The sequence below is a fragment of the Pezoporus wallicus genome, unplaced genomic scaffold (assembly GCF_028554395.1).
Source record: "Pezoporus wallicus isolate ANWC-B61680 ecotype Strahan unplaced genomic scaffold, APGP_CSIRO_Pwel_v1 contig_8232, whole genome shotgun sequence".
Classification (NCBI taxonomy): Eukaryota; Metazoa; Chordata; class Aves; order Psittaciformes; family Psittacidae; genus Pezoporus; species Pezoporus wallicus.
Genome location: NW_026637105.1, coordinates 1,189,255 through 1,212,380, shown reverse-complemented (window position 1 = coordinate 1,212,380; position 23,126 = coordinate 1,189,255). Strand labels below are relative to the sequence as shown.

The window sequence follows — 23,126 nt, the reverse complement described above, 5'->3', positions numbered from 1 at the left end:
TCGGGGCGGCAGAGCAGAGCAGGCCCGGGGCACGCTGATTCCGCCTGGGAAGAACGTGCCTGGAATAGAAACACCACCACTGAGGAGGACACGAGCCCCGCAGGTCCGTTTGGGCAAAGCCGGTGCCATCAGGAGGCAGAGCAGGCTCCAGCACCCGCTTCCATCGCTGTGTTCCCCCCCACACACACCGAGGGGAAATGCCAGCCTAAACCCAAAGGAGCTGGGAGCGGGGACGGGCAGCGAGCGGCTCCGGGGGCTGCCAGCCTCAGCCCGTCCCGTTCCCGAGCCCTGCCTCGCACCTCGAAGGTTTCAACCACCCAGGAGCCCCGGTGGATTCGATCCCTGCCAGCGCTGTCAGATGACAACGTTATCTTGGGAACAGGCTGGTTTTATTGTTCGCGATGCTCCTGGGAGCATCACACAGGGGCTGGGGGGGGGGGGGGGGCACAGACAGTTATATAATAAACCAGGAGGAGGGAGCAGGATTCCATTCTAACACGACGCAGATGCCCGCTTCCCTCGCCATGGAACGCAGTCAGTAGCGCTCTCTTTCACCAGCTCCTGCTGCCCCTTCCTCCACATGGGTTGTGGCCCCGGGGAAAGTCTCAGCCTCCGGCAGAAACCTCTCGGAGGGGACCAGGAGCTTCCTCCGGGTGTCCATGCACTTGTTGTCCAGCACCAGGGAATTCGTTCTGTAGCCAAGATCTGTCCGGATGCGGTGAAGTTGTTGGTGAAGAGCATCCAATGAATCCCTGTGAACAAGAAGCGAAAGGAGCTGGGTTCAGGCACTGCGTTCACTGCCCAGGTTGGGTGGGAAACACCTGACTTCCCACTTTCTGGCAGCAGAAATCTCTGTGCAGCGTTTGCCTTTGCATGAAGAACTACAGCATGAGGCAGTTCTTGGTGCTGAGCAGCACGGTTTGGGGCTGTGAGCAGCCAGCTCACGTGCTTCCTATGAAGCATCGTATGGAGCCAGATTGAGAGAGCTGGGCTTGTGCATCCTGGAGAAGAGAAGGATCCGGGAAGAACTTAGAGCAGCTCCAGAGCCTTAAGGGGGCTACAAGAAGCCTGGAGAGGGGCTTTGGACAAGGGCCTGTAGGGACACTGTCAATGCTGGGGCACCACACTGCCCCAGAGAGCAGGAGACTTACTGTGCCTCTGCCAGCTTCTGTTTGAGTGCACGGATCGTTCCCTCCAGCTGGTGGACCTCATGTGTTAGCCCATACTGGACCTGCGAGGTGGGGAGGGAGAAGGCAGTGAGCAGGGCTGAAGTGTTCTTCCCCAAACCCTCAGTTCTCTCCGTCCCCTGCTAGCCCAGCTGTAGCCCTTATTTCCTTGCTCTGAGGTGACTGCAGGACCCAGAGTTCAGCCCCACTGTAGTTTTCTCCCAATGCATCCACACCTTTCAGGCCAAGCCCCAAGCCCAGGCAGTTCCCCCAGTCCCTGCTGGCAGGACCTGATCCCGGCAGAGGTCTGCACGGGGCCGGTAGGTGCGGGTCTCCAGGCGGGTGTGCGCCACTTTCAGATCCTGCATCTTCCTCCAAAGCTCTTCCTCCAGGCGTCGGATCTCCTCCTCCATCTCAGCAATTTCCTCCAAGGTCTAAGGGTACAGAAGTCTCGTGAGGGACAGGCAGGGATACAGACTGCAACACAGCCCCCAGGCCTTTACTGTGCAGGGAAGAGATTTTACACAAGGGCTGCTGGGCTTCCAAGTGATGAACCCCACTGCTTTGCAGTTTGGGCTTTTCACACAGCCCAGGCATGGTGCTGCTGGTGGTTTATGGACACAGCAGTGGAGACCAGGGTTGAAATGAATAGGCCAAAACCTGGCACTGCTGCTGAGAAATCCCCGAGCAGCAACTGTGACAGCAGAAGGAGGTAGGATACTGCAGGGATCACAGATGTGCCCCATAACAGCTCCCATGTGGAAACTACGCTCAGGTTAAATAGCTTTCCACATAACAAACAGCCTTTTGGGTTCAGTTCCCACCCAAGATTGTGGTTGATAACCAAAGAAGCAACATTTACGTTCTGCTCCTGCCATTTCAGTTCATCACAGGCTTTCTCCAGGTCTCTAATCCTCTTGCGCAAGGCAAACTCTGTAGCTACACGCTGAGCCTCCAGCTCGTTGTTTGTCTGAAGAGAGAACAGGCTCCAGTGACACACGTCTAGAAGATGTTTCCTTCCCAGCTGCTCCTTGCTGGGTTGGGACAGGCCTATGAGCAAAACCAGCTGGGTTTTGGCTGCCGTGCATCCCCTGCAGCCAAAAGGCAGGGAGCAATGGACAGGTACATGTCTCCCATGCTGCTGACACCACTGCAAGCTCCACAGCATTATCAAGCTCCTCTCTTACAAGAGGCCTAGGGGGTCAGTGCTGTCTTTTCAGACTCCCTTCCCTTGGCCACAGCAAATGCCAGCTCATTCTCCCTGTGGGATCCAGACCTTCTGTGCCACCAAAGGGACTAATTTACCTGGGCAATGGCAAGCACTGTGGCTTCTCGGAGCTCAGCAGAGGTTTTCAGTTCTGCCTCAGCACGCTGCTTGTTGCTCTGGCTGTTCTGTTCCCACTCATCAACCGTCGTTGATCTGTGAACAAAGCAGCAGTTATGAAAATGAGTATTTGCAAGATGGTTCAAAAGGGACCACCTGCTGCAGGCCGAGGTGGCTTTGTGCAGCACAAAATGACTCAGGAATTCTGGAGGTTGTGTTCTGTGTTATTTCCTCACACCAGCAGGAAATTGCTACCCCATGGCTCCTGCACTGAGCCCAGCAGCTGCTCAAAACAGACACGCATCCAAACCGTGCTATAAAACACCAAGAAAGTGAAAATGGGGAGCAACATCCCCCCATAAGCTGTGCCAGAGGCTGGTGCCACGCTACTGGGTAGCCAAGCACGAGGGAGGCAGGGCAGCAAGCTCCTCTGGTTTTGTGGTGACAATTTAGATAACTCCCAAAAGTCTGTGGCTTCACAATTCAGGAGCCACAACAAATCCCAGAAGCCAGTTCCTGTTCAGAGCTCTCTCCAAACCTGCACCCATCAAGCTGGGACAGAACACAGAAGGAAAAAGCATCCCAGGGCTCTTTGAGCACCAGCACGGATTTGGCCACACAAGGGCAGGTTCTTTCCTTACCCGTTTGGGACCTGAGTTGGGTTGACCTTGAAGGAGATGTTGGGAGAGTTTACGCTGAGGGATAAGCACATCCGATCTAATTCCAATGCTTCCATCTTGCACTGGTGGTCACTGCTCAGCTGCTGGCGAGCTTCTTGTAAGAGGCTGCAGAAAGCAGGGCTGGGGTCAGCAGTGAGCATTCCAAGGGGGAGGCAGCTCAGACGTTCCAAAGCCTTCCTCACCACATCAGCCATCTTTCCAAGATGAGTGATGAGCTCCTGCCCGCCCAGTGAACTTGGCTCAACTGGGTAAAGCAGCCTGCCTGGCTCCCCTATGCTCTGCTCCAGCATGATGCTGCTGAGCTGAGCTGCCCACCCTCCTGTAGCAGGGCAGTGACCCAGCATGGATTAGAGCCCAAGAGCTCTAACACCTCCAGGTCTTGAACCAGGGCAGGTGGCACAAGGCATCTGTCTGGGCCAAAATGTTCCAAGGATGCTGATGAAGTGTTTCCCCTGACATGCTCTACCCTACAACCTCAAACCCTAAAGACATTGACAGCAATCCTCAGAGGCTCCTCCGAGTGGTTCTCTGCCCCTGGCCTGCTTGCCACTGCTCAGCATGGCACTGGAGGCACGTTAAAGTGCTGGGGCCAAGCAAGGAGGACAGAGACTGGTCACATTTGCCTCACCAGAGCTGTTTGAAGGCTTCACTCGCTTTCTGCTGCAGCTCTCTCTTGGCTTTGTCTACCAACTTCACCTCCTTGTGCAGCTCCTCCTCCACAGGGTCCCTCACCACATCGATGGCGTGGCGGCTCTCCCGGGGTGTCAGGCACTCAATGGCAACGTCCAAAGGCAGGTTCTTTGCCTGGAGGGCACGTTCTGCTGCCTCCTTCACCTGGAAGAAGCAACCTGGTGGGTGGATGCAGGCTCCTTCAGGGATGGGAGGAAGAAAGGAAGGGGAACCCTCCAATACCCTTGTTAAGAGGGCTTTGCACTGCCTGTCTTGACAGTTCTGAAATGTTTTAGCAAGTCTGGAATGAAAATTACAAGCACACTGGTCTTCTAAACCTGCTATTCGCATTGCCTTTGGTTAGTCTAATGACTGCAGGAGCAGTACCCTCTGGGTTTAGAACTAGAAGAATCAGAGAGAGGTCCCCCTGCTTTCCTCTATTTAAAATCAAGCAGTTGTGAATGATGCTGCAAACATATTTTTCATCATCCTTCAGAGCTTTAAAAAACCCCAAACAACAAAAACAACCCAAAAACCCCAAGCATGAGCATGCAATGCACAGCACCACGAAATGGCATGGCTCAGCTAAGAACACAGTGATGTGCTTTCCATAAAGCCATTTCATCAGGTATGGGTTTTGGCAGACCTGCAATAAAACCCCTCAAACTCCATATGGGCTTGCCCATTGCAAAAGAAAAGCCTCAATTATTTAACATCCCGTGTTGAGGGCGTAAGTTGATTCCCAGCCATCTGTCTTCCCAACATACTTTGGCTAAGGCATCGATTTCCGCATCTACGTCTGCGAGGCATTTGTCCAGGGTCTCCTTCCATCTGTTCACGCTCCTGATACGTTCAGCCAGGCGGGTTCGGTTGTCGTGCTCATCCCATTTTGCCTGGAATTAGGGGAGAAACTCTCGTTCTTAACTCGCAAATGTGAATATTGCCGAAGCTTTTCCCCATTTTCAGGACTGACTGACCCCCCCCAGAGCACAGCACCCCGCTGCCGTTCGGTCTAAGGATCATCCACACGAGCAGCCAGCACAAGTTGTCAGGGGTTTCCTGACAGTACGTGTGCATCACTGCATGCGGGTTTACAGGAAATGGAAGGATTGAGCACGTTCTGTACGGGTACAGCCTTCTCCTACCCCCTCATCTGTACACCCAGATCTTGACATAACCCCCCAGTCCTCAGCCTGCTCCTCCGGCAAGCCTGGGAGCAGCCTCCCTGCCCCACGTCCCACCTGGTTGCTGGTTTCGTTGCGGAGAGCTCGTGCTTCCTGCCGGACATGGTGGGCAGCAGCGGACAGGAGCTGGGAGCTGGCGTGCCAGTGGGGCGCGGTGCGCCGCTGCCCTGGGTTCGTGCTCAGCATGGCCATGGCCCCAAGCAGGGGGCTGAAAGGGAGGGGGGAGGTTGTGTTTATTCACAGGAACGCATTGGAAATGGAGCTGCAGCCACAACCTGGAAAGCTCTTCAAGAGAAAGGCAGCAGCGAGCGCTAGCCTCGCATAGAGCACAGCGCAGACACACGTGCCCGCACAGCAGGGGAAGCAAGGGGTAGGAGACCGAAGCCCCTCTCTGTCCAGGCCAGGAGGAGGAAGCCCTGGGGAATGGTGCTGTCTCGGGGGGACAAGGGGCTGCTCACTGCACCGTCTGCCATCGGTATTCACTGAGCTCGGACAAAATGGCTGCTCCTGTTACCCGGGGGTAGGCTCAGCCCAAGGCGGCGGCCCCAGGGGAGCTGAAGCTTTGCAGGGCCGGGATACGCAGAGCCACCCCCTTGGCCACCCTGCCCAGCCCTGAAGAAGGGCAGAGAAACCCCCGGTCAGGAGGAGACCTGGGGCTGAGAGCCTGGCTCCGGAACACCCCATCCCTGGGCACAGATGGCTGGGACAGAGCTCCTTGGGCAGCCCCAGACACACCCGAGACTGCTGGGGAGCAACGGGGGAAGGAAGGCAGCCTGACGGCAGGGCTGGGGCACAGGGGCCCTCACCCCGCCTGGGCTCCGGCCGCCCCGAGCAGGGCACCCACCCCAGCCCCTCCGTGCCGGGGCCCTGCTGCTCCCCTCACCGGTCTCCTCCGTGCCGGCCCCGCTCGCGGTGCGGGTCCCGCTCCCCTCACGGCCGCCGGCCCCGTTACCTGCAGCGCGCGGCCCCGTTGCCGGGCAGCGCGGGCGCGGCCTCCCCCGCGTTCCCCTCAGGGCTCCCCGGCCGCAGAGCACGGGGCGGGGGCAGCGGTTCACGGGGACGGGAACGCTGCGAACCGAGGCGAAACAGCAGCGACAGCGGTCACGGTCGTGGGTGCGACTTCAATGAACAAACCAAGGGGAAGGGGCGAGGGGAGCCCTGGCCCCGGCACAGAGCACGGCCCCGGGCTTGGAGGGCAGCAGGAGGGTTTGAAACCACCGATCCCAGCGCTTCCACAAGCGATTCCTTGCTTTTAAAACAACCCCGGGGCGTTCAGTGAAATCCAAGTGTGAAAATAAAGCCGTTTGATGGCAGAGATGCACAGCACCTCCGTCCCGACAGCGCCCAAGCCGGGGCAGCGCCTCCCCCTCCGTCCACCCCGGGTCAATGCGATGTGAGGATATTAAAAATAATAATTAAAACATCACATATGCGTTTCCAAAAAAAAAAAAGAGAAAAGTTTATTTTCCAAATGAATACGGCTCGTTTACAATACACCCAACTCGATGGTAACTAAAGCCAGCAGAGAGCCGAGGACCGCTGTGTGTACTACGCACAGTCGCACAGAGGTTACAGGTGGGAGGGAAGGGACGGGGACGGGAGGGGAGGTTTTACTGTGCTGGAGAGAAAGCAGCTTGGGACAGGTAGAAAATTTGGCATGAACAATCCGTCTGCACAGGGAGAAGGGGCAGAGGGGACCGCGTCCACCCCGCGGGGCCAGCTCCGGACACGGCGACGCAGGGATGCCCGCACGGCCGCAGCCCACATCCGCAATACAAATAGGCACACATGGTCGAGATGGGTAAGTAAAAATAAAGGCTTTTACCAGGTTGTTTGCCATCCGGTTACAATCTCTTTGTGCAATGTCTCAAGTCACGGCTCGACTTCGGTCTTGAAACAATTCCCTTTTTGCTTCAAATCCCCCCCCCCCCCCCCCCCCAGTACCTTCATGGTGGGAACACAGTCAAGTTCCTGCTTAACAAGCAATGGTTAACACCAAAACGAGGGAGCAGTTACCAGCATATCATTAAGAGCAAGACACATAGAAGGGAATCAGGGAATCTCAATTCACCAGACTGGTTTATTGGAATTTTACTCTGAAAAGGAATCCCAAACAGCACAATATTTCTAATTCAAACATATGGTATTCAATACGCAAAATTTATATGCACGACATTGCTTCCAGAAGTCTCCTAAACACACACAGCTCCATCACTAGCAATGGTTATGGCACACACTATGCCACCTTCTCCTGAAAGATACTTTTAACACCCATATTGGCTCACAACCGAATGCTACCAATTACTGTGAAAGCTTTAAAGTAATACCTGCTGATAGACAATGCTTTTATCCATGATCAGACACCTCCAGGCCACGCAAACAGCCCAGTTTTTCCCCAGACAACCTCGGTTTTCCCCATGACAACCCTCAATCCACCAACAGGCTAGCTGGGGAAGCTGAGCTGCTTACAGCAAGGGAAGAAAAGGCGAATACAACAGGAGGATCTGTGTACCCTGTGAGCCCAAAGTGCGGCACCTAAGCCGTGAAACGCAGGTGCTTACGCCGGAGTCGCTGGTTGTGGCAGGAGGAGCTGGGCAATGAGCCTGTAAAATCAACATTTCGGACCAAAAACTTGTTCTGCCGACTTTATTGCCATGCTGAGGTTAGCTTTTCCCAACTGCCTGCGGAACAGACACCAAATGCAACTCTCTAGAAGCAGGTTTTTCTACAGGAAAACAACATTAAAGTTGTCTCAAGGCTAGATTCAACACTGAAAACTGCAGAAACGACAACATCTTACTGAAGGATAGAAAGAAAGTCCAAAGAAAACTAAAAGAACCCTATAACCACAGGAGGAAAGCGATGTACAAAACCGAGTACCCAAAAGAAGCCATTCTTCACTGCCAAATTGCCAGAAGGCAAACTCCATCTCTAGCAATCCTCCTCTTGCTGAGGTTTTCTGCCTCGCCACTTCAAGAGCACTACTCAAGTTTCCACTTTGCTGGCTCACCAGCAGGTTCCCAAACTTCAAAAGGTTCTTCACATTTAGCATTGCCCCAGTGGGTATTACTCTGCTATTATGTCTGAGTGAGCACTAACCAGCAAGACGTGGATTTTCTATCAAAGAAGCTGGTTTTAAATCTATTCAAGAGATTTCCAAGTGTAAGCATAATGAAAGTTTAGGAGTTATTATTTTAATAGCTCTTTTTTGCACACCTGGACGGGTTGTGGACCTAAGATTTACGGGCTTGCACAGCCCTGATCTCCACATATATTCTTCTGTGTTGCTAGGTAGTATTACAGTAGGTATTGATTTTCCAACTTCCAAATGTGTTTGAAAGATTTACATAATTCTCAGCAATGGGAAAAAAGCCCAACTTGCATTTAAATGAACTTGCTCGCTGACAGTCTGTTTTGCAACAAATGGATTTCCTTAAAAGAAAGCAACAGGTAAACATCGTGGGACCAAACCCAACAGCCTTCCTCGGCAGAGCTGCAGTGAGATTAAGAGATGGGCTCTGAATAGAACTGTATTCACTGAAGATGCAAGAAGGTGCTCGGCTCTGTAGAGGTGACAGCGCTTCCACATCGTGGTCCATCCTCAGAACGCTAAGAGCTAGCTCTCATAAGGCCATGTGAATCACCAGAGATATTTTCTAGACAGGGTGAAAAGCGAGGCAGGGTGGTTTAGCTGAGGTCAGGGAGAGAAACCATTTCAGAGCCAGCACTGAGACCAGAGTTCCTGACCGGATAACTCATCAGTATCACAAACCTGCATCAAAACCAACCTATTTGAAAAGCTCTTCCATTTTGGTCTGAAAAAATCCACTTTTTTAGCAGCTTTAAGCCCGAAGTAGCATCTAAGGACACAGGTGCTCACTTTAGCACAGCACACAGTCTGTAACAGCCTTCCCTCTCCTAGTACCTCGGTATCAGAGGATGAGGGATCTTTTCTCCCCTCGTACCACTTTGCTAACCCCTTCCCTACCCCAGAGACCACACGGTTTTCTACAGCCACCACTACCCTCAGCCGCTGGCAAAACTGGTTCCTGAAGGATGATGTTGAATCCTCACCTCCACATTCCCACACTTGATCAGACCTCTGCTCCCTGACATTCCCCACACAACATTCTTCTTGTCCTTACAACTACCAAAGGGGAATGCAGGGGAAGAAGCAATGGAGTGTATGGAAAGCTGCAGGAGCATGGTAAAGAGTGAAGACATTACTGGACAGGCAGCATTCAGGTAAAGGCAGAATTAATGATTCTCATTAGACAGAGAAACACGAATTGCAAGTCTACCAGGAATTACGTTTATTTGATGACATTACTCTCCAGAAGCCACTTCTTTTAAGGGCTTCTCCTCTCTGGGTAGTTCTAATTCACAAATAACTCAGGGCTCACTTTGCTTAAGTAATTCAACACAAACCCAACTCCATCCTGACCAAGGACTTCAAGCTTTAAAAACAGTTCAAGAGTAATACTAACCATACTACCAATGCCAACACAAGTTTTCCCAGTTCTGTTCTTGATCAGAAAAAGGCACATGCTTGCTCTTGGTGAGCTCAAGTCTGACACCAACAGATCAGGACACCTCAGCTCATGTTTGATGTTCCCATTGATTTCCCTGAAGTGGGAAAATCCTGACATCCACCCAACTCCTACCCAGTCCTTTATTTCTACAGGCTGTTGCTTTCATCGCTATCACACCTCTCCCACATCCAGAGCTGATTCACCTTCCACACAGCCACAGCATCCTCCACACGGCTAGTTCTACACAGGCAGCGAGGGAGAGCATCCTGCCTAAGGGAACAGGGAGGTAGGTAAGAGCTGAGGAAAAGCAGAGCAACCGTAGTGCTACAGCAAAATTAACTCTATAACTGCCTGCTGCTGTTTTTCTTGGTAGCCAGGCACACTTCAGTGTGAACTGCATGAAAACTGCAACCAGAAACCTACCAGAGCATCTGTGTTGTCTGGAGGGGTCAGATACTGCTCACAAACCCCTCAGCTCTGCTGTTTCAAATAGCACCGATCTGCTGGAACCTGCATCTGCTCCAAACCAGGTAAGGTAGAGTCAAGGTTGAGATACAAAACACAGTTTGATTCAGTTATACAGCTGTTACAGGCACTGCCACCTGCTTCTCAGCACTGGCCTTGTAGGATGTGAACAGGCACTCAAATACAGGAAAATGCTCTTCCCCTCATTTTTCCCCTTAGTTTTTGAAGTAGTCATGTAAGGTCTTTCAGGGTAAACTGGGGGTACAAAGATACAGGTTCACAAGGCTTTAGCAGCATGAGTTTTTTTTGCAGTATATCCATCTTTTTCAGTACAGAGACAAGTTTCCTCCTTGCATGCTTTAGAGCTTTTTACTATTGGTTTAATAGCACAGTCACCACTACCGCTTCTCTTCACAAAACACACAGCCCAGTCAGCTTAGCTTTAGGATTAATCCCAGCACCATTTACTGTGAGTAGCATCAATTACAGCAAATCCTCAGCCTCAAACTTTGCCAGGAAGGAGGATGAGTTAAAACTATCCATGTGAATTAGGTTACTGCGGAGTTTTTGGTTTGTCATTTGGCTTTTCTTTTTATATTCGAAGTATTTTAAGAGAGTATCTACATCTTCAGCAGTTTATTAGCTTGTATTTAAATGGGATACTTTAAATCCCCATGCACCCTCCAATGACTTCAACAGAAACACACAGACCATTTCTACTGTGATTAAACCCAGGGGTGCTACAGTTCATCACCACCAAAGCAAGACTTGTAGGAGGAGATCCGTGCCCAACAGAAACCAGCATCACCAGATGCAAAGTCCACTTCCTTTCTTTCAGTAGAAAGAAGAGGCAGCAACTTCCTTCTAAATCTCAACAGCTTCAGGTGTTAACTAAATGTAGATAGAAAATGAACTGGTTGATAGGCAAGGGAAGAGAGTATTGCTGCAAACAAGCTGATGGTGCAAGATTTTTGGCCCTTTTTGTCTAAAAGATAAAAACACCTACTACTAAAAGGGACAGAAGACAGAGTTTTGGCTCAGACTTTAGCCTGAAAAGATGCTTTCTAAATCCTAGCCTAATAACATTAAGAGATCAGGAATATAAAATAATTTAACATCATCGCAAGCTTAAATACCAAGTGGCATTGGGCACTGTAGTAAGACAAGAAGGTTGGTAACAAACTACAAGAAACATCAGTTCCATTCTCTAACTTGAATCAGAAGAAATCTACACAGCAAAAATACTTGATCCATAGTCTCGGTGGGTAGCGGGAGTGCTGAGCGTCCCTTTCAACACCGAGGTGTGGGTCACTGCCCCACGTGGGGAATGCCGACCCCAAATATTTCATCAATCAAATTAAGAGATGTCAAAAAGCTCTGCTAAGTCCTGGAAAGAGTCTGGACATGAACTTATTCCTGCCAAGATGCCACTTGCAATAACAGTGGGAGTTTTGCGCTTAAGCTCCTGATATTCAAACATATCCTGACTGACATCAAGTTATTCCACATGTGAAATGCCCAATTCTGTATGAACAGTAATAAAAGGAACCTAAACTGATTTCTGGTTTAAAGAAACAAGGTACCAACTGAAGCACTCTGTCTAGGAAGGTGTTTTATTGTCTCCCCTCAAACAGGACTAGTTAAGCTGGCTTTAGAGAAGAAACCCCACACATTCAGAAACTTCTCCCTCCTAAAAGTAAATGTTAAAAGCAACACACAGACCAGACACACAGACCCATGAGCTGCACAGAGATTACCAATAAATATACAGGAACACCACAATAAAGGACAAGGCTCATCATAAAAGAAAAAAAGTCTGATAACTGCTGTTAAGACCGTTACAAAAATGAAAGTTGTGTATTTTTTGCAGGCATGTGCAAGCACATTACAGTGTAATCAAAGCAGAACTTTGCTATTATTATTACTTTATGCAGCATTACAAGGTTACTGAGGTGCAGTGTTTAATAGTCTAGTCTACAACTTTTCCTGACCGGAGGAATGCTCACCAAACTCACCATGGACCCAAGCCCTGAGCGGGGCGGCACTGCCCATCCCACCCAGTGTATCGGTACCCCCAGGCCCATCGACACATGGCACACCACTCCTTTAACCACCCAAGCAAACTTGCTTAGGACTGACCATCTCCTAAGCCTTCAGAGACAGCTTTGAGTTTGTCTACATCTTTGGGAGCACGCTACGTCGAAGAGATGACATCCTTCAGTAGCCATGGATCCCCCTTCAGCACTTATTACATCGCCCAGAGTCCCGTGCTGCTGCTTCTCCTACATTTCCATCCCCAAATCCCCTCAGTGTGAAGAGGTGAATTGCATTGACCAAATCAAACCCGACCCCTAGCCTACCAGCTGAATTTGGTGATCGCTCCTCAATGCCTCTCCCTCCAAGGGAAAACACCTTCCTGGTTATTCTTGGTCCTGACTCAGAGAAGCTGATGCTTGAAAGTACCTGAAAGATACCATCAAACACTTGGCATTTTCAATAATTTATCTTAGATTTTCAGCCACGTACAACTGGAAAATAAAAATCTACAGCACCATCTTCTAAAAAGGCACTTTCTGAGGACTGTCTTGCTTAAAAAAAATAAAGATCACTCCAAGTTTTAAACAGTGGAACTGCTTGGTTTTAAAAGGACCCTATGTTAACTACCCGTGTTAGGTGAGGGGGTACCTCAGACAAGACAGGAAAAGGCCAGGGCACGAGGATGGCACCTCTCCATCAACACCCTTGTTTCCATAAAACCGATGCTTCGAGATCTTCCCTCACGAGCCTCTCCCTTAAACTCCTTCCCCTCCACATGCACCTTTACCTACTTGGGGACAACAATTTGGTTTTGTTGTAGTGTCATAGAGATCAGGATTCTTGAGACTCTGCTAAGGAGGTAAAGTGTAGGATCCTGTACCCATCTCACAACTACCGACAGTACAAAATCTTCTACTAGCAGAAAGCATCAAAAAGCTCAAGCTCTAACCATTATCTTTACAAAAAACAACGTGTGAATTGGCTAAATGAAGCTTTATTTAAACACGGGCCGAAACAAAGATCATATCCTAGCTCCCAGTATCGGTCTAAAGTAGAAAGGCCAGACAGGAATCTTTCCCTTTGACACCCTAACAGATTTTTCCCACTAGATCCAACCAACCTGCCAGGAGCAGCCTCGAAACACCACAGCATGGAAAGGGACAGTATCTGCCTGGTGTGACCACACACTGGGATGGCCAGCTAGAAATAATGCTCCTTGACAACTGAATGTATAGTTTCAATGTACATAACCGGAGCTTTTGATTCCTTGGTTATAAAAGTGCTTTGAGGAAGGTTCTAAACCCTCAGTTCACAAAAGGGAAAGTATCGAAAGAGGACAGGATATGAAGAAAGTACATATATATATAAAAAAAAAAGGCCTCAAGCTTTTTTAAGCATAGGCTGAGCTTGGAATTTCTCCACAGTGGATTTCAAGCCTAGTAGAAAACCAGTATTCGTAGCTGGAATTCGTACAGAAGTTGACTATCCAGTATCTTACATTGAGCATTTTACAGGACAAAAATTCATACATGGAGAAGTGAAACTACTTTAGGACCAATAGCATCTTGAAATAGTTTGACTGACAGCTTCCAGAAACCCATTTTACTCCCAAAAACCATTTCTGTGGCCAAACAAACTTCCAAAAGGATGCCAGAATGAACGCTATAAAACAACTGCTGGACCTGTTTAACCAGATTCCACACTGAACAGTAATACAGCGATCCTGAGTCAAATGGCCACAGCTGAATTGCCCTACAAAGGAAAAAAAAAGCTACTTCGAGTGGAGTTCATCGTTCTGATCTCAGATGTTGCAGGCTGAACGCCTCAACCACAGAACACTCTACTTTCCTCTCCAAACCTGGATGTACTAGTCACCAGAGCGCAGGTTTTGGCTGGCTTTCTGCTAGGTCACAGAGCCCTGCACCGGCCCCAGGAGCGGTTCCGGCTGCTGGCACGGTACCAGTGCGGCAGGTTCGTGTGGCTGATGCCCAAAGGCTCTCCTTGCCCAGCCCAGGGCTGGGCCCTTGTGCATGCTCCTACCACAGGAGCGATTAGTGGCACTTGTTGGGTACAAGTGAGGTCTCCTGCAGTAACTGGTACAGCAGCCTAGGAGACAGGAACCGTCTGTCTAGATTGGCATGAACCCGAGGCCGGGATGTCTGCAAAGGAAGTAGAGAGCTGTCAGCCATCACCCGCATCCCTCTTTGGACCATATACAGACAGCTCCCAGGCAGAGGGGGGATCTGGGAATCTCACTCAAGATTTCCCCAAACAGCACGTAAGCTTTTGAGATTAATTTTTTTTTTCTATTTTTTTTTTAAAGGAGAGCAGGTACAAAAATAAAAGAAATCCATATACTCTGAAAATATACTGGAAACTGCCACCACAGATGAGGTACTATTTATCCCGCCCCCCCCACCCCCAAACTGCAAACATCAAAATATATATGTTCTTAAACAAAGGAAGAATATCTGGCTATTTAATCTCAGTTAAAATGACAGCACCCTTTGTTACACTTGATATTTCACACCATTAATTTTCCTCTGAAAAAAACAAACCAAGATCTCTAACTAACCTTGATTCCTTGCTTATTCTCCTCATTCCTTAGTGCAGTAATTGTCCATCTCCATTTAAATAAATATAGCAGCTACAGCATCATAAATGTGTGGCCCTCACAACGTCAGTAACTTGATATTGTAATACAAATAAGTATCGGCACTTGACGTAGATATTTGCAAAACCAAGAGGAGAGATTAAAACTTCCAAATACTCTTCACATGAAAACCAGGTGAAACGCTAGCTCTACAAGTCACTGAAGTCACGTTCCCACTGAAGTTCTGTTAGCTTGGGTTTGGGTGAAAGTAGCAAGCCAAAAAGCTTCTCAAATCGCAGTCACTGAGCGTGGGCAGGATGAGAAGCAGACGATGTCTTTGAAAGGAGCTTTAACAGACTGTTTTAGAAAGGAATTTTCATCTGAACGCCAGAAATGCACAAGAAGTATCTGCAAAATATTTGGTTTTGTTAAAAAAATTATCTATTTCAAAACAATTGTCTGTAAAAAGCCTTTTCCAAACGGAACTACAAGCTAGAGTGCTCCTGTGAGAGAACTGTCAGGTCACAGAGGAGGGAAAACGCCTGAGACTGCCTCAGAAACCATCCTGCTCTAGCTCTTTCCTTGCACCAACCTCCCTGCAGCAGGTGTATCTGAAGGGGCTGAAAGGCAAGCGCATTGAGAGGGCAAGGAGCATGGCTGGGGGTCTGCGGGAGCAGCCGGTGAAGGCACACGGCTCCCCAGGCCCCAGGGATCCCCGGACACGTGCCGGTCTGCTGAGCCTCCCTTGATCCTGTCCTGCATTCTCCCTGAGGCTCCTCCAAGCCAACTGCCCGCTGTCACTGCTATTCCAGTGCAATTTAACGTTGCAAAGGCAGCCTTCTTTTACATGATCCTCCTTGCTAGTGGGAGATAAAATATGTACATACACTAACGGTTTAGTAAAGCTCTTTGAGACAGTGTTGTGAACAGCACATGTACACTTCAATACAATATACAAATGCACGAAATACAGTACTTTTGCTTTCTGGCAGGAAAAAAAAAAGGGGAGATTCATGCCTGTTGAAGCAAAATGGGCTCAGATTTTAGGCTCAAAATACAGTATATTGGCAAACAGCGGATTTCATGAGAATGACAGGAGAGGAGCTACTTAAACCAACCCACTGGTTTTCATGTGGAGAGCAGGTGGAGTTCAGAAGGGCTGGGATAACAGCAATGCCCATACAAAGGATCTGCAGTATATATACTATGAACCAGTGCAAATAAAAACAGTCAAAAATGCAGTTCACGAGTTTACAAAGTGCAAAACTCCCCAGTCCCCTCGTTGAATAAATGCTTGTCTCTGACATCTTAAATATTGTTTTACCTTTAAAGTGGAATGAAAGAGTCCCGTTAATTTGTTTCACATTTCAGTGATTTAACATGTTAGAACTATCCCAGCCCTCTTTATTTGCAAAGTGAAATGAAGTTACCAATAACTTAATTTTAAAAGGAAAGTCATTATCAAAGAGGAAAAAAGCCTAAAAACTTCTATTAATTCCAGACATTTTAGTGATGTCAAATAGATTTAACTATGCATGTAAAAACTTAGAGCTTAATAAAAAACTCTTTCCATTTAATTCAAATATCTTCCACATTTCAAAGCCAAAAATAAGGCCAGTTCCTTTGTTAAATCAAAATCCTGCAGTGACAAGTAAAGCTTGCAGAGTTCTAGAAGCATTTTTGCTATTGTTTTTGATTTAAAAAAGGAAAATTCAAGATTCCTTCTGACTATAAAACTTTCCTTTCAAAATTAAGGCTTTTACTTTGTCCTTTTAAAATCATGGAGGTGTCCATTCTTCCACAGTTAGTGGTACAAACACTGCTTCAGCACAGCTCAATGGACACAGTTTTCCTTTAGAACGCTTATTGCACTAAAAGATAGCAAAACAAGTTGTCAGTTTCTTTTAAAAATAAACATGGTTACATTTCTAAAAAATAAAAGTTGATGTTGACCATATGTTCTGTCATCATTAAATTAAAGCATTATTATTACTCTAATAAATATAAAAGAAACAAAAGGAAGCTAAACTTCAAAAACACATACATATGAAATCACATTAAGGTGTGAGAGGCAGCAAGTAAACTAGCATTTCTTTTTTTTTTTCCCAGAAAGACCTCAGCTCTAAAGTTTCAGTTCTGGTGTCTAGTAGATGTCATCCCAGAAAACGTGGGACACTGGATCTCACGTGAAGCTTCACCATATTTGACTTGCCAGATAGAAAAGAATTGAAACTTTTGGACTAGGTAAAACAGCAGCTTTAGTAAATTCACCAGGGAGCAAGACGAGTTTGGATCACTACTGCCTGCACATAATACCACTAGCTTCTTTGTTTGCTTTTAGAAAGGAAACTATTGGAGCCAAAGCTGTGAAGAAAGACACAGAGGCAGCAGTTGGCTAAACTAGGCTCGAATTGCTGGGTTAGTGTGCAAAACATCTTCCCCCCAGTCAGCCGTTTCTAATTAGTGATGTACATTCAAATGTACTTGGATATGTGGACATTCGAATGCTTAATGGCAATATTGAAAGACTCCACACTGCAGTGGGGGTACAAAACTCGTTGTTACTGGGGTTTTTTTTGCACACTTCCCAAACAACCCTTGGGACTGTTCCTCGAGAGGTGCTTTGCTTTTTCGAATTACACCATCAATTTTCTCATTATTCTTTGTTTTTTTTTTGCAGTTGTGCTGCCGAGCAACTTGAGGTAAAGGCATTTTAAAGAGGGTTAAACTACGAGAGAGTCAAAAAAGGAACGAAACTAAAACATGATGGTGGTGCTGCCTACAGGAGCCCGCACCAAGAAAGCAGTTGGCTGGTTTCATATTGCATAATAGTGCTGTGTTCCTCAATGAAGTAAACAATCTTCCTTGCGTCAATTTAAGGGTTTAGCCTCTCACCCCTGCACAGCATCAACTTCAGCACGATCGGAGGCACACCCCCTAAACCAACCCCACTGGAAACATACATTGTATGTGGCTTAATTGTTCAGTTCTTCCTTTCAGTGAGTATGCTCCCCGTCTGTCGATTTAAGCGAAGTACATCGTGCGTAAGGTGTCCTGGTGAATTTGTACAGCCTTCGCAAGGGCCTGCGGGTCTCTCCCATTGCTTTGTCCTGAAACATGGCTTCCTTCAGCACTGCCACAGAACGAGACAAAAACAAGCAGTGAATCGCGTTAATTCGGATCAAAAAGCTGCCTTCACACCTCTGCTTTAGGTGAGCAACGTGGCAGTAAGTCACAGAACTGGATACCGAGCAAAGGCTGCTTTATTCACCCAGCAACCCCAAGGCTTTTGACATACCCCTTTACCTCAGCTGCTCCGGTTGTTCATCTCAAAATAAGCCTATTACAAATATACTGATGGCTTGAAGCATATAAAATACTCCTGCTGTACAAAGCGGAGGTAAGTAAGCGGAAGGCACTTAACATTTGCTTCATTCATACGTACTCCAATTATATAGCAAAAAAGCCCCTGGATGTGTGGCTTGTTCCCTCAGACCACATTAAAGTAATAACAGAATTCTTCATTAAACTAAACTTCACTCTTTTATTCCGAGTGTTTTTCAGTTGAATCCACCAACCCACTCTCGTCTCATCCTGAACAGCAGCTGTCAGGAAATCAGTATCTTAAGATTAGTCCTAGAGGTAACAAAAATTAACTGCAAAACAAGCGCTAATTACCTGTAGTCAGGTGGCTTTATGCCTGACAATGGAGCAAAGACCAACAGGGAGAAAAACCTCCGGCACCTCTTTTCATTTACCTGTCATGTTCTTTGTCCACGAGATGGTATCGTGCTCTGAATGCTACCAGGTGAGCATAATACGCTGGTGCAGGTATAGAAACTGATCGTGTACAGCGCACATATGTGTGGCAGAGCTGGTAAGTCAGCAGCTGGAGTTCATCTGCAGTAAAACAGTTATCATCCCACAAAACATGATAGTGTGAGGGACGGCTGGTACCCTAAGGAGAAGGGAACATCAATTCACTTATCTGGATTTTCCATACAATCAAGTCAGATGTTTGAGTTCAGAAAGGGCCAGACTATCGAGTCTAAACGTCTGTGTAACAGCAGCCAGAGAAAATACAGTCTTGGGTCAGCCCTAAATGTGTTTATAAAGGAGAATAAGAAGTCTAACATTTACATGATTATGTTACCCCAATTATCCTTGCCTGGAAAAAAACACATGCCTTCTAGATAACCCTCAACGACTGAAACCTGCTCCCAACATGACTAAGCCATGATTACACCAGCTCTTAACTACCTTCAATTAAAACTGTTTCTCACCAAAACACATTTCCCACAGAAGTAACTGCTGCTTTTAACTCTTTACAATTCCTTAGGGATTTCTTTTTCCATTTTTAAGCTGCATCTTAATAGAATTTGTCATTAAGTTGACTCTCCACTGTACTGCTGGCAATACCACCACACTGCTGGATTTAATTCCTCAGCCTGTAAATCACCAGTGTGCATTCAGTCAGCAAACCAGCACTGCCTTCAGCCTTTCAAATGGTTTACATCTGAAAATTTGATTCCACGTTAATTTCATTGTGGCTATAAATCATAAAAGTACTGTGATATCCCAAATAAAACTGAGCTAAATGACATTTCCCTACTAAGTAAGGGTCTGTATACACAAGTGTCACAAAAGGGAGGAAAACATGTTCTAAATTCACATTCACTTATAAAGAAACAGCCGTACCTGTATTCCAGCATGGCTACAGAGGTAAAAATCAAATTCATACGGATGTGTAATGTCTGTATCTACAGTGGTTCCAGCTGGAATATTGCCACTTCGTCCAACCTAGAGGAGAGGTTTGGTTAAGAAGCACAGCTAACAACCGTTTATCCATCTCACCGTGATTACAAATACAAGTTTCTATTCAACCCACGCAAGGTTTCCAGGAATAAGCTGCCTCAGTACAGTCTGCGGTGCGTCAACAGAGCAGGCAGGGACGTCTGACAAGGACACTGTGTGGCACTTACCATCTCAATACAGAACGCTGCACCTAAAGCCCTTCAGAACCTTCAGTCTCAGAAAGGCAGAAGAACTGCACGCACATTTGTATTTGGAATTGTCAGCTGGAGTTTGGACTGACTCACTCAGAAGAAAAGTGATTTTTCCCTTTTGTATTTTCTTCTCTCCCAGTTGCTGCAGACCTGGTTCTACTTTGTCCCACACACATTAGCCACAGTTCATTGACAGACGAGGGCAACGTGACAAAGCCTGCTGGGGATTATGGGGTTTGTGTGTTCTGGTTTTTTAGCATATTTAAGGTCAACCATTTTTCAGTTTTGGGCTGCATTTTGTGCTTATCTATTCAACATCTCCCCTGAATGCAAAGACACTCAGACTCAGGAAAGCCCACACTAATATTTTCCCCAGCAGCTTAAGTGCTTGACATCAAGCTTTTCACATAAGGCTACTATGAGAGAGGGCAATGATTACCCTTTCTGTTCTGTCAGCACAGAACAATCGTGTATGATGTCGCTTCTGCACCACAATATAGGTTATTCCAGGCTGGTAATCCTTCTCCAAACTGATGCAGGCTTCTCTAATGGCTAGCAGTTCATAATACAAAACCTATAAAGACAAGAACGGAATAGTTTAGGCTTTCTTTCCATTGTATCCTACACACAACACCAAATAAATAGTCTGCAGTTAATACTAAGTGCAACTTCGCCACACAGTTAGTAATCTTAGGAAGCAGTTGGAAACATATTTTCCCAAGTTCTAAGACTTTGCCTTCCCAGCCTGGAAAGAAGTTGCAACTTTTCTTACCCAACATGCTTAAGAAATTCTCTCCTTAAGTCTCAATTATTTTGTGGTACCTTTGTGTAAATGTAAGCAACTCAAACAGTACAGCTACTCAAACACGAGAACTGGAGTTGCTCTATAGGAACAAAGGCCTTGAACCCACCTGGCGAAACTGTCCTTCAGAGACCCCGTCCCTATAGAAGATGATACGTGTGGGCTTGAACCGTGTTGACTTGTAGAACTGGATGAGGAGCTCTCTCACCATGGAGGCTAGGTCTTGGATGATCTCCTGCCGGGGTCGCTGAACTCTCACTGTGGCACAGTACCGGCTTGGATGAGCATCCATACTACCTACAACCTTCAGGGGAAGATTACATGAGGAAAGGCTTCAGGACCAAATCTATACCCATTAAAATAGCCAAGAAGAGCGACTGTTAAGATATTTATGTTAAAGGATCAACCACAGTAACATGTTCAACAGGAACTTCTGGGAGATACAGGTTTAACACCTTCTGAAAACAGGTATAAAACTTGCCCTCTAAGCACCTCAAAATGAATCTGTAGAATTAGAGTCTGCCAACAATGGCGAGTAAAATACCAAGGGCACAAAATACGAAGGTACTGACCATGCATCCAACCATCACCTTGACCTCCTGAACTGCACCAACACAAAAGGTAAGACTTATCGAAACCATTCCTGCCAAACCAGGCCTTTAATGACAATTTTCTTCTTTAAAGATTCAAAAGTGTTATTAGCTAACATCACAAAGCTGCATCGTTGCCTTTAGAACAGTTTTGCAGAAGTACATTATTTAACAGAACTGCCATTTTAGCTTTTTAGTTTTTAACTCAAGGTAAGAAAAGCCTGAAGCATCAAGCTCTTCTAAAGACATGACTTTTAATAACACTGGAAATGTGTACAAAGAACTGGCATAAGCCCTGGAAGACATCTGACACAGCCACAGTCCATGAGCTGCATTTACTGTCCTAACCTTTACCTAAGATGAAAAAACAATGCTAATTGATTAAAAACTTACAGCAGCTATAGAAGGCTTCTTCCCATCTCCAGCAGGAGGGTGAGTGACATCAGCTCCCAAAAAGATCACTGGCTGCTGGAACACAGAGGGTCTTCAAAGAGAAAAAAGGGCTAAGTCACAGTTGTAGGTGAACAGCTGGTGCAAGGTTATTGCTCACTGTGGGGTTTCGATTCTCTTTCAGTTAAGCTGCATGGAGAAGCCTTCTTATCAGGTCCTCTGGCCAAACCTAGGCAATGAAATCTTTGCGCACAGCACGTGAACTTCAAAACACCACCAGAGCAGCCATTCCAAAATACACTGCCATTTACTGTGGCATGATTCTAGTGGAGAAACACCACAGAGCTACACACGAACAGTACAAACAGCTTCCTGCAGAGGCTATCATTCTACAAGATGATTACACTAGCACTTGGAGGTTGGCTAAGCACCACTGAGGTACTGCCACGCTTAAATTTTAGGTGCTAAGTAGCAAATGTAACCTCATCTGTTAAAAGAAACCCCACATCAGTCTCCACAAAGTCTTACCGTTGATGAGGTACAAGGATGTTGTTGATTCCTCCAAGTTTAACATTAATCTTCAGGCACAGATTTGATAGGGTCTGTGGAGATGTTTTAATGACGTTCTTGACTTGAACGCACTGTGTGGCCATTCCCAAGAGTGTATCGCCCACACGTTTCACCTCCGCTGAGAAGCAAACATTAGGATACAACTTGAGTCCCTCTGAAATTATTGCTCTGTTGTGAGCTTAGCTTAAGTCACAATAATTTAAATGTACATACTCTGCAAAACAACTTCCAACTTATCTACCTGCTTCCACGTAATTTTATTTCTGGACACAAAATATTGGTTTCTAATGCCCAAAGAATGATCCTGAAGAACTCTCTAACGTTGCGGGCAGCAAGTTTCTCAGAACAATACTTGACCAAGAAGGTAAAGACAGAAGTATTCCCTTACCATACACTGGGGTTTTCCCTGGCAGGATGACAATGATGAGCTGCAGCCCTGAATAGGTGTTCTTGAGGTGTCGAAACATGGGCTCCACGCTGTCTGCACCCTGGGCGTATTTGCAGAAGCAGGGCTGGCCTTGGATGGGCATCCCTGCGTCCTTGGAGATCTTGCGCAGCTGGTCTGTGAAACCCCTAAGGATGAGAAGTGTTTTGAGTTTTCACAATATCACACAACCACCAAAGCAGAAGGGGACAGAAGAACTGTGCTACTCAAATGAAGACAATTCCAAACAGCTTAAAGGCCAGAACGTGACAAAAAAAAAAAAGAGCTTAGAGACATTTAGTGCTTAATTCAAGATGCCAAAAGAAATTCTACACAAAACAGCAATATCACAGGACCAGAACCCCACAGTGTACTCAGGTGCAGTGTTCTGACTGTAGCTTCCAGTAAGGAAGCAAACCAGAATGGATTCTCTCCCTAATATCTTCAATGATTAAAAGCAGATAAAACCCTCATAGAAGTTCTACATTCATGTTTTTACTAAGATGGCTTCTTCAAAGCCTGAACCACAACATGCCTTACTTCAGTATTTCTTCTCTGCATTGTCTCTGTGTTGCAAAGCAAGCTATGGCCCACATTTTGATCTCAACACCAGTGTGAAACTGCTTCCCTCTCATATCCCATACTCCATGGCTTGGGGTTGCCACTGTTCGATTCTGTGGAAACAAAAGCAACA

The 23,126-nt window shown here is 47.0% G+C and overlaps 4 protein-coding genes across 5 annotated transcripts in view; 2 read left to right on the top strand and 2 right to left on the bottom strand.

The window, feature by feature from the left end:
- Positions 1-23,126, top strand: part of CUNH1orf216 (chromosome unknown C1orf216 homolog) — a 174,473-nt gene that overhangs the window by 56,415 nt on the left and 94,932 nt on the right. The window lies entirely within an intron of this gene.
- Positions 493-5,215, bottom strand: TEKT2 (tektin 2). Its single transcript, XM_057403400.1, is given in 10 exon segments — positions 493-577; positions 579-752; positions 1,152-1,231; positions 1,457-1,600; positions 2,029-2,136; positions 2,472-2,586; positions 3,132-3,275; positions 3,799-4,004; positions 4,607-4,732; positions 5,081-5,215. Coding segments are annotated over 10 exon segments (1,317 nt in total).
- The window catches only part of PSMB2 (proteasome 20S subunit beta 2), a 156,095-nt gene continuing 138,974 nt past the window's right edge, over positions 6,006-23,126 (top strand). The window contains exon 1 of the mRNA XM_057403495.1: positions 6,006-6,013. The gene's annotated coding sequence lies outside the window, so the exon portion shown is untranslated. The remainder of the gene's footprint in view (positions 6,014-23,126) is intronic.
- The window catches only part of LOC130596151 (protein argonaute-3), a 28,146-nt gene continuing 20,195 nt past the window's right edge, over positions 15,176-23,126 (bottom strand). For both annotated transcript variants that reach the window (XM_057403479.1, XM_057403481.1), the window contains exons 11-19: positions 22,973-23,106; positions 22,397-22,581; positions 21,967-22,126; positions 21,442-21,532; positions 20,568-20,762; positions 20,096-20,230; positions 19,349-19,450; positions 18,409-18,608; positions 15,176-17,783 (exon numbers count right to left, since the gene is read on the bottom strand). In XM_057403479.1, the coding sequence (XP_057259462.1) occupies positions 17,675-17,783; positions 18,409-18,608; positions 19,349-19,450; positions 20,096-20,230; positions 20,568-20,762; positions 21,442-21,532; positions 21,967-22,126; positions 22,397-22,581; positions 22,973-23,106 (1,311 nt within the window). In that variant the 3' untranslated portion in view covers positions 15,176-17,674. The remainder of the gene's footprint in view (positions 17,784-18,408; positions 18,609-19,348; positions 19,451-20,095; positions 20,231-20,567; positions 20,763-21,441; positions 21,533-21,966; positions 22,127-22,396; positions 22,582-22,972; positions 23,107-23,126) is intronic.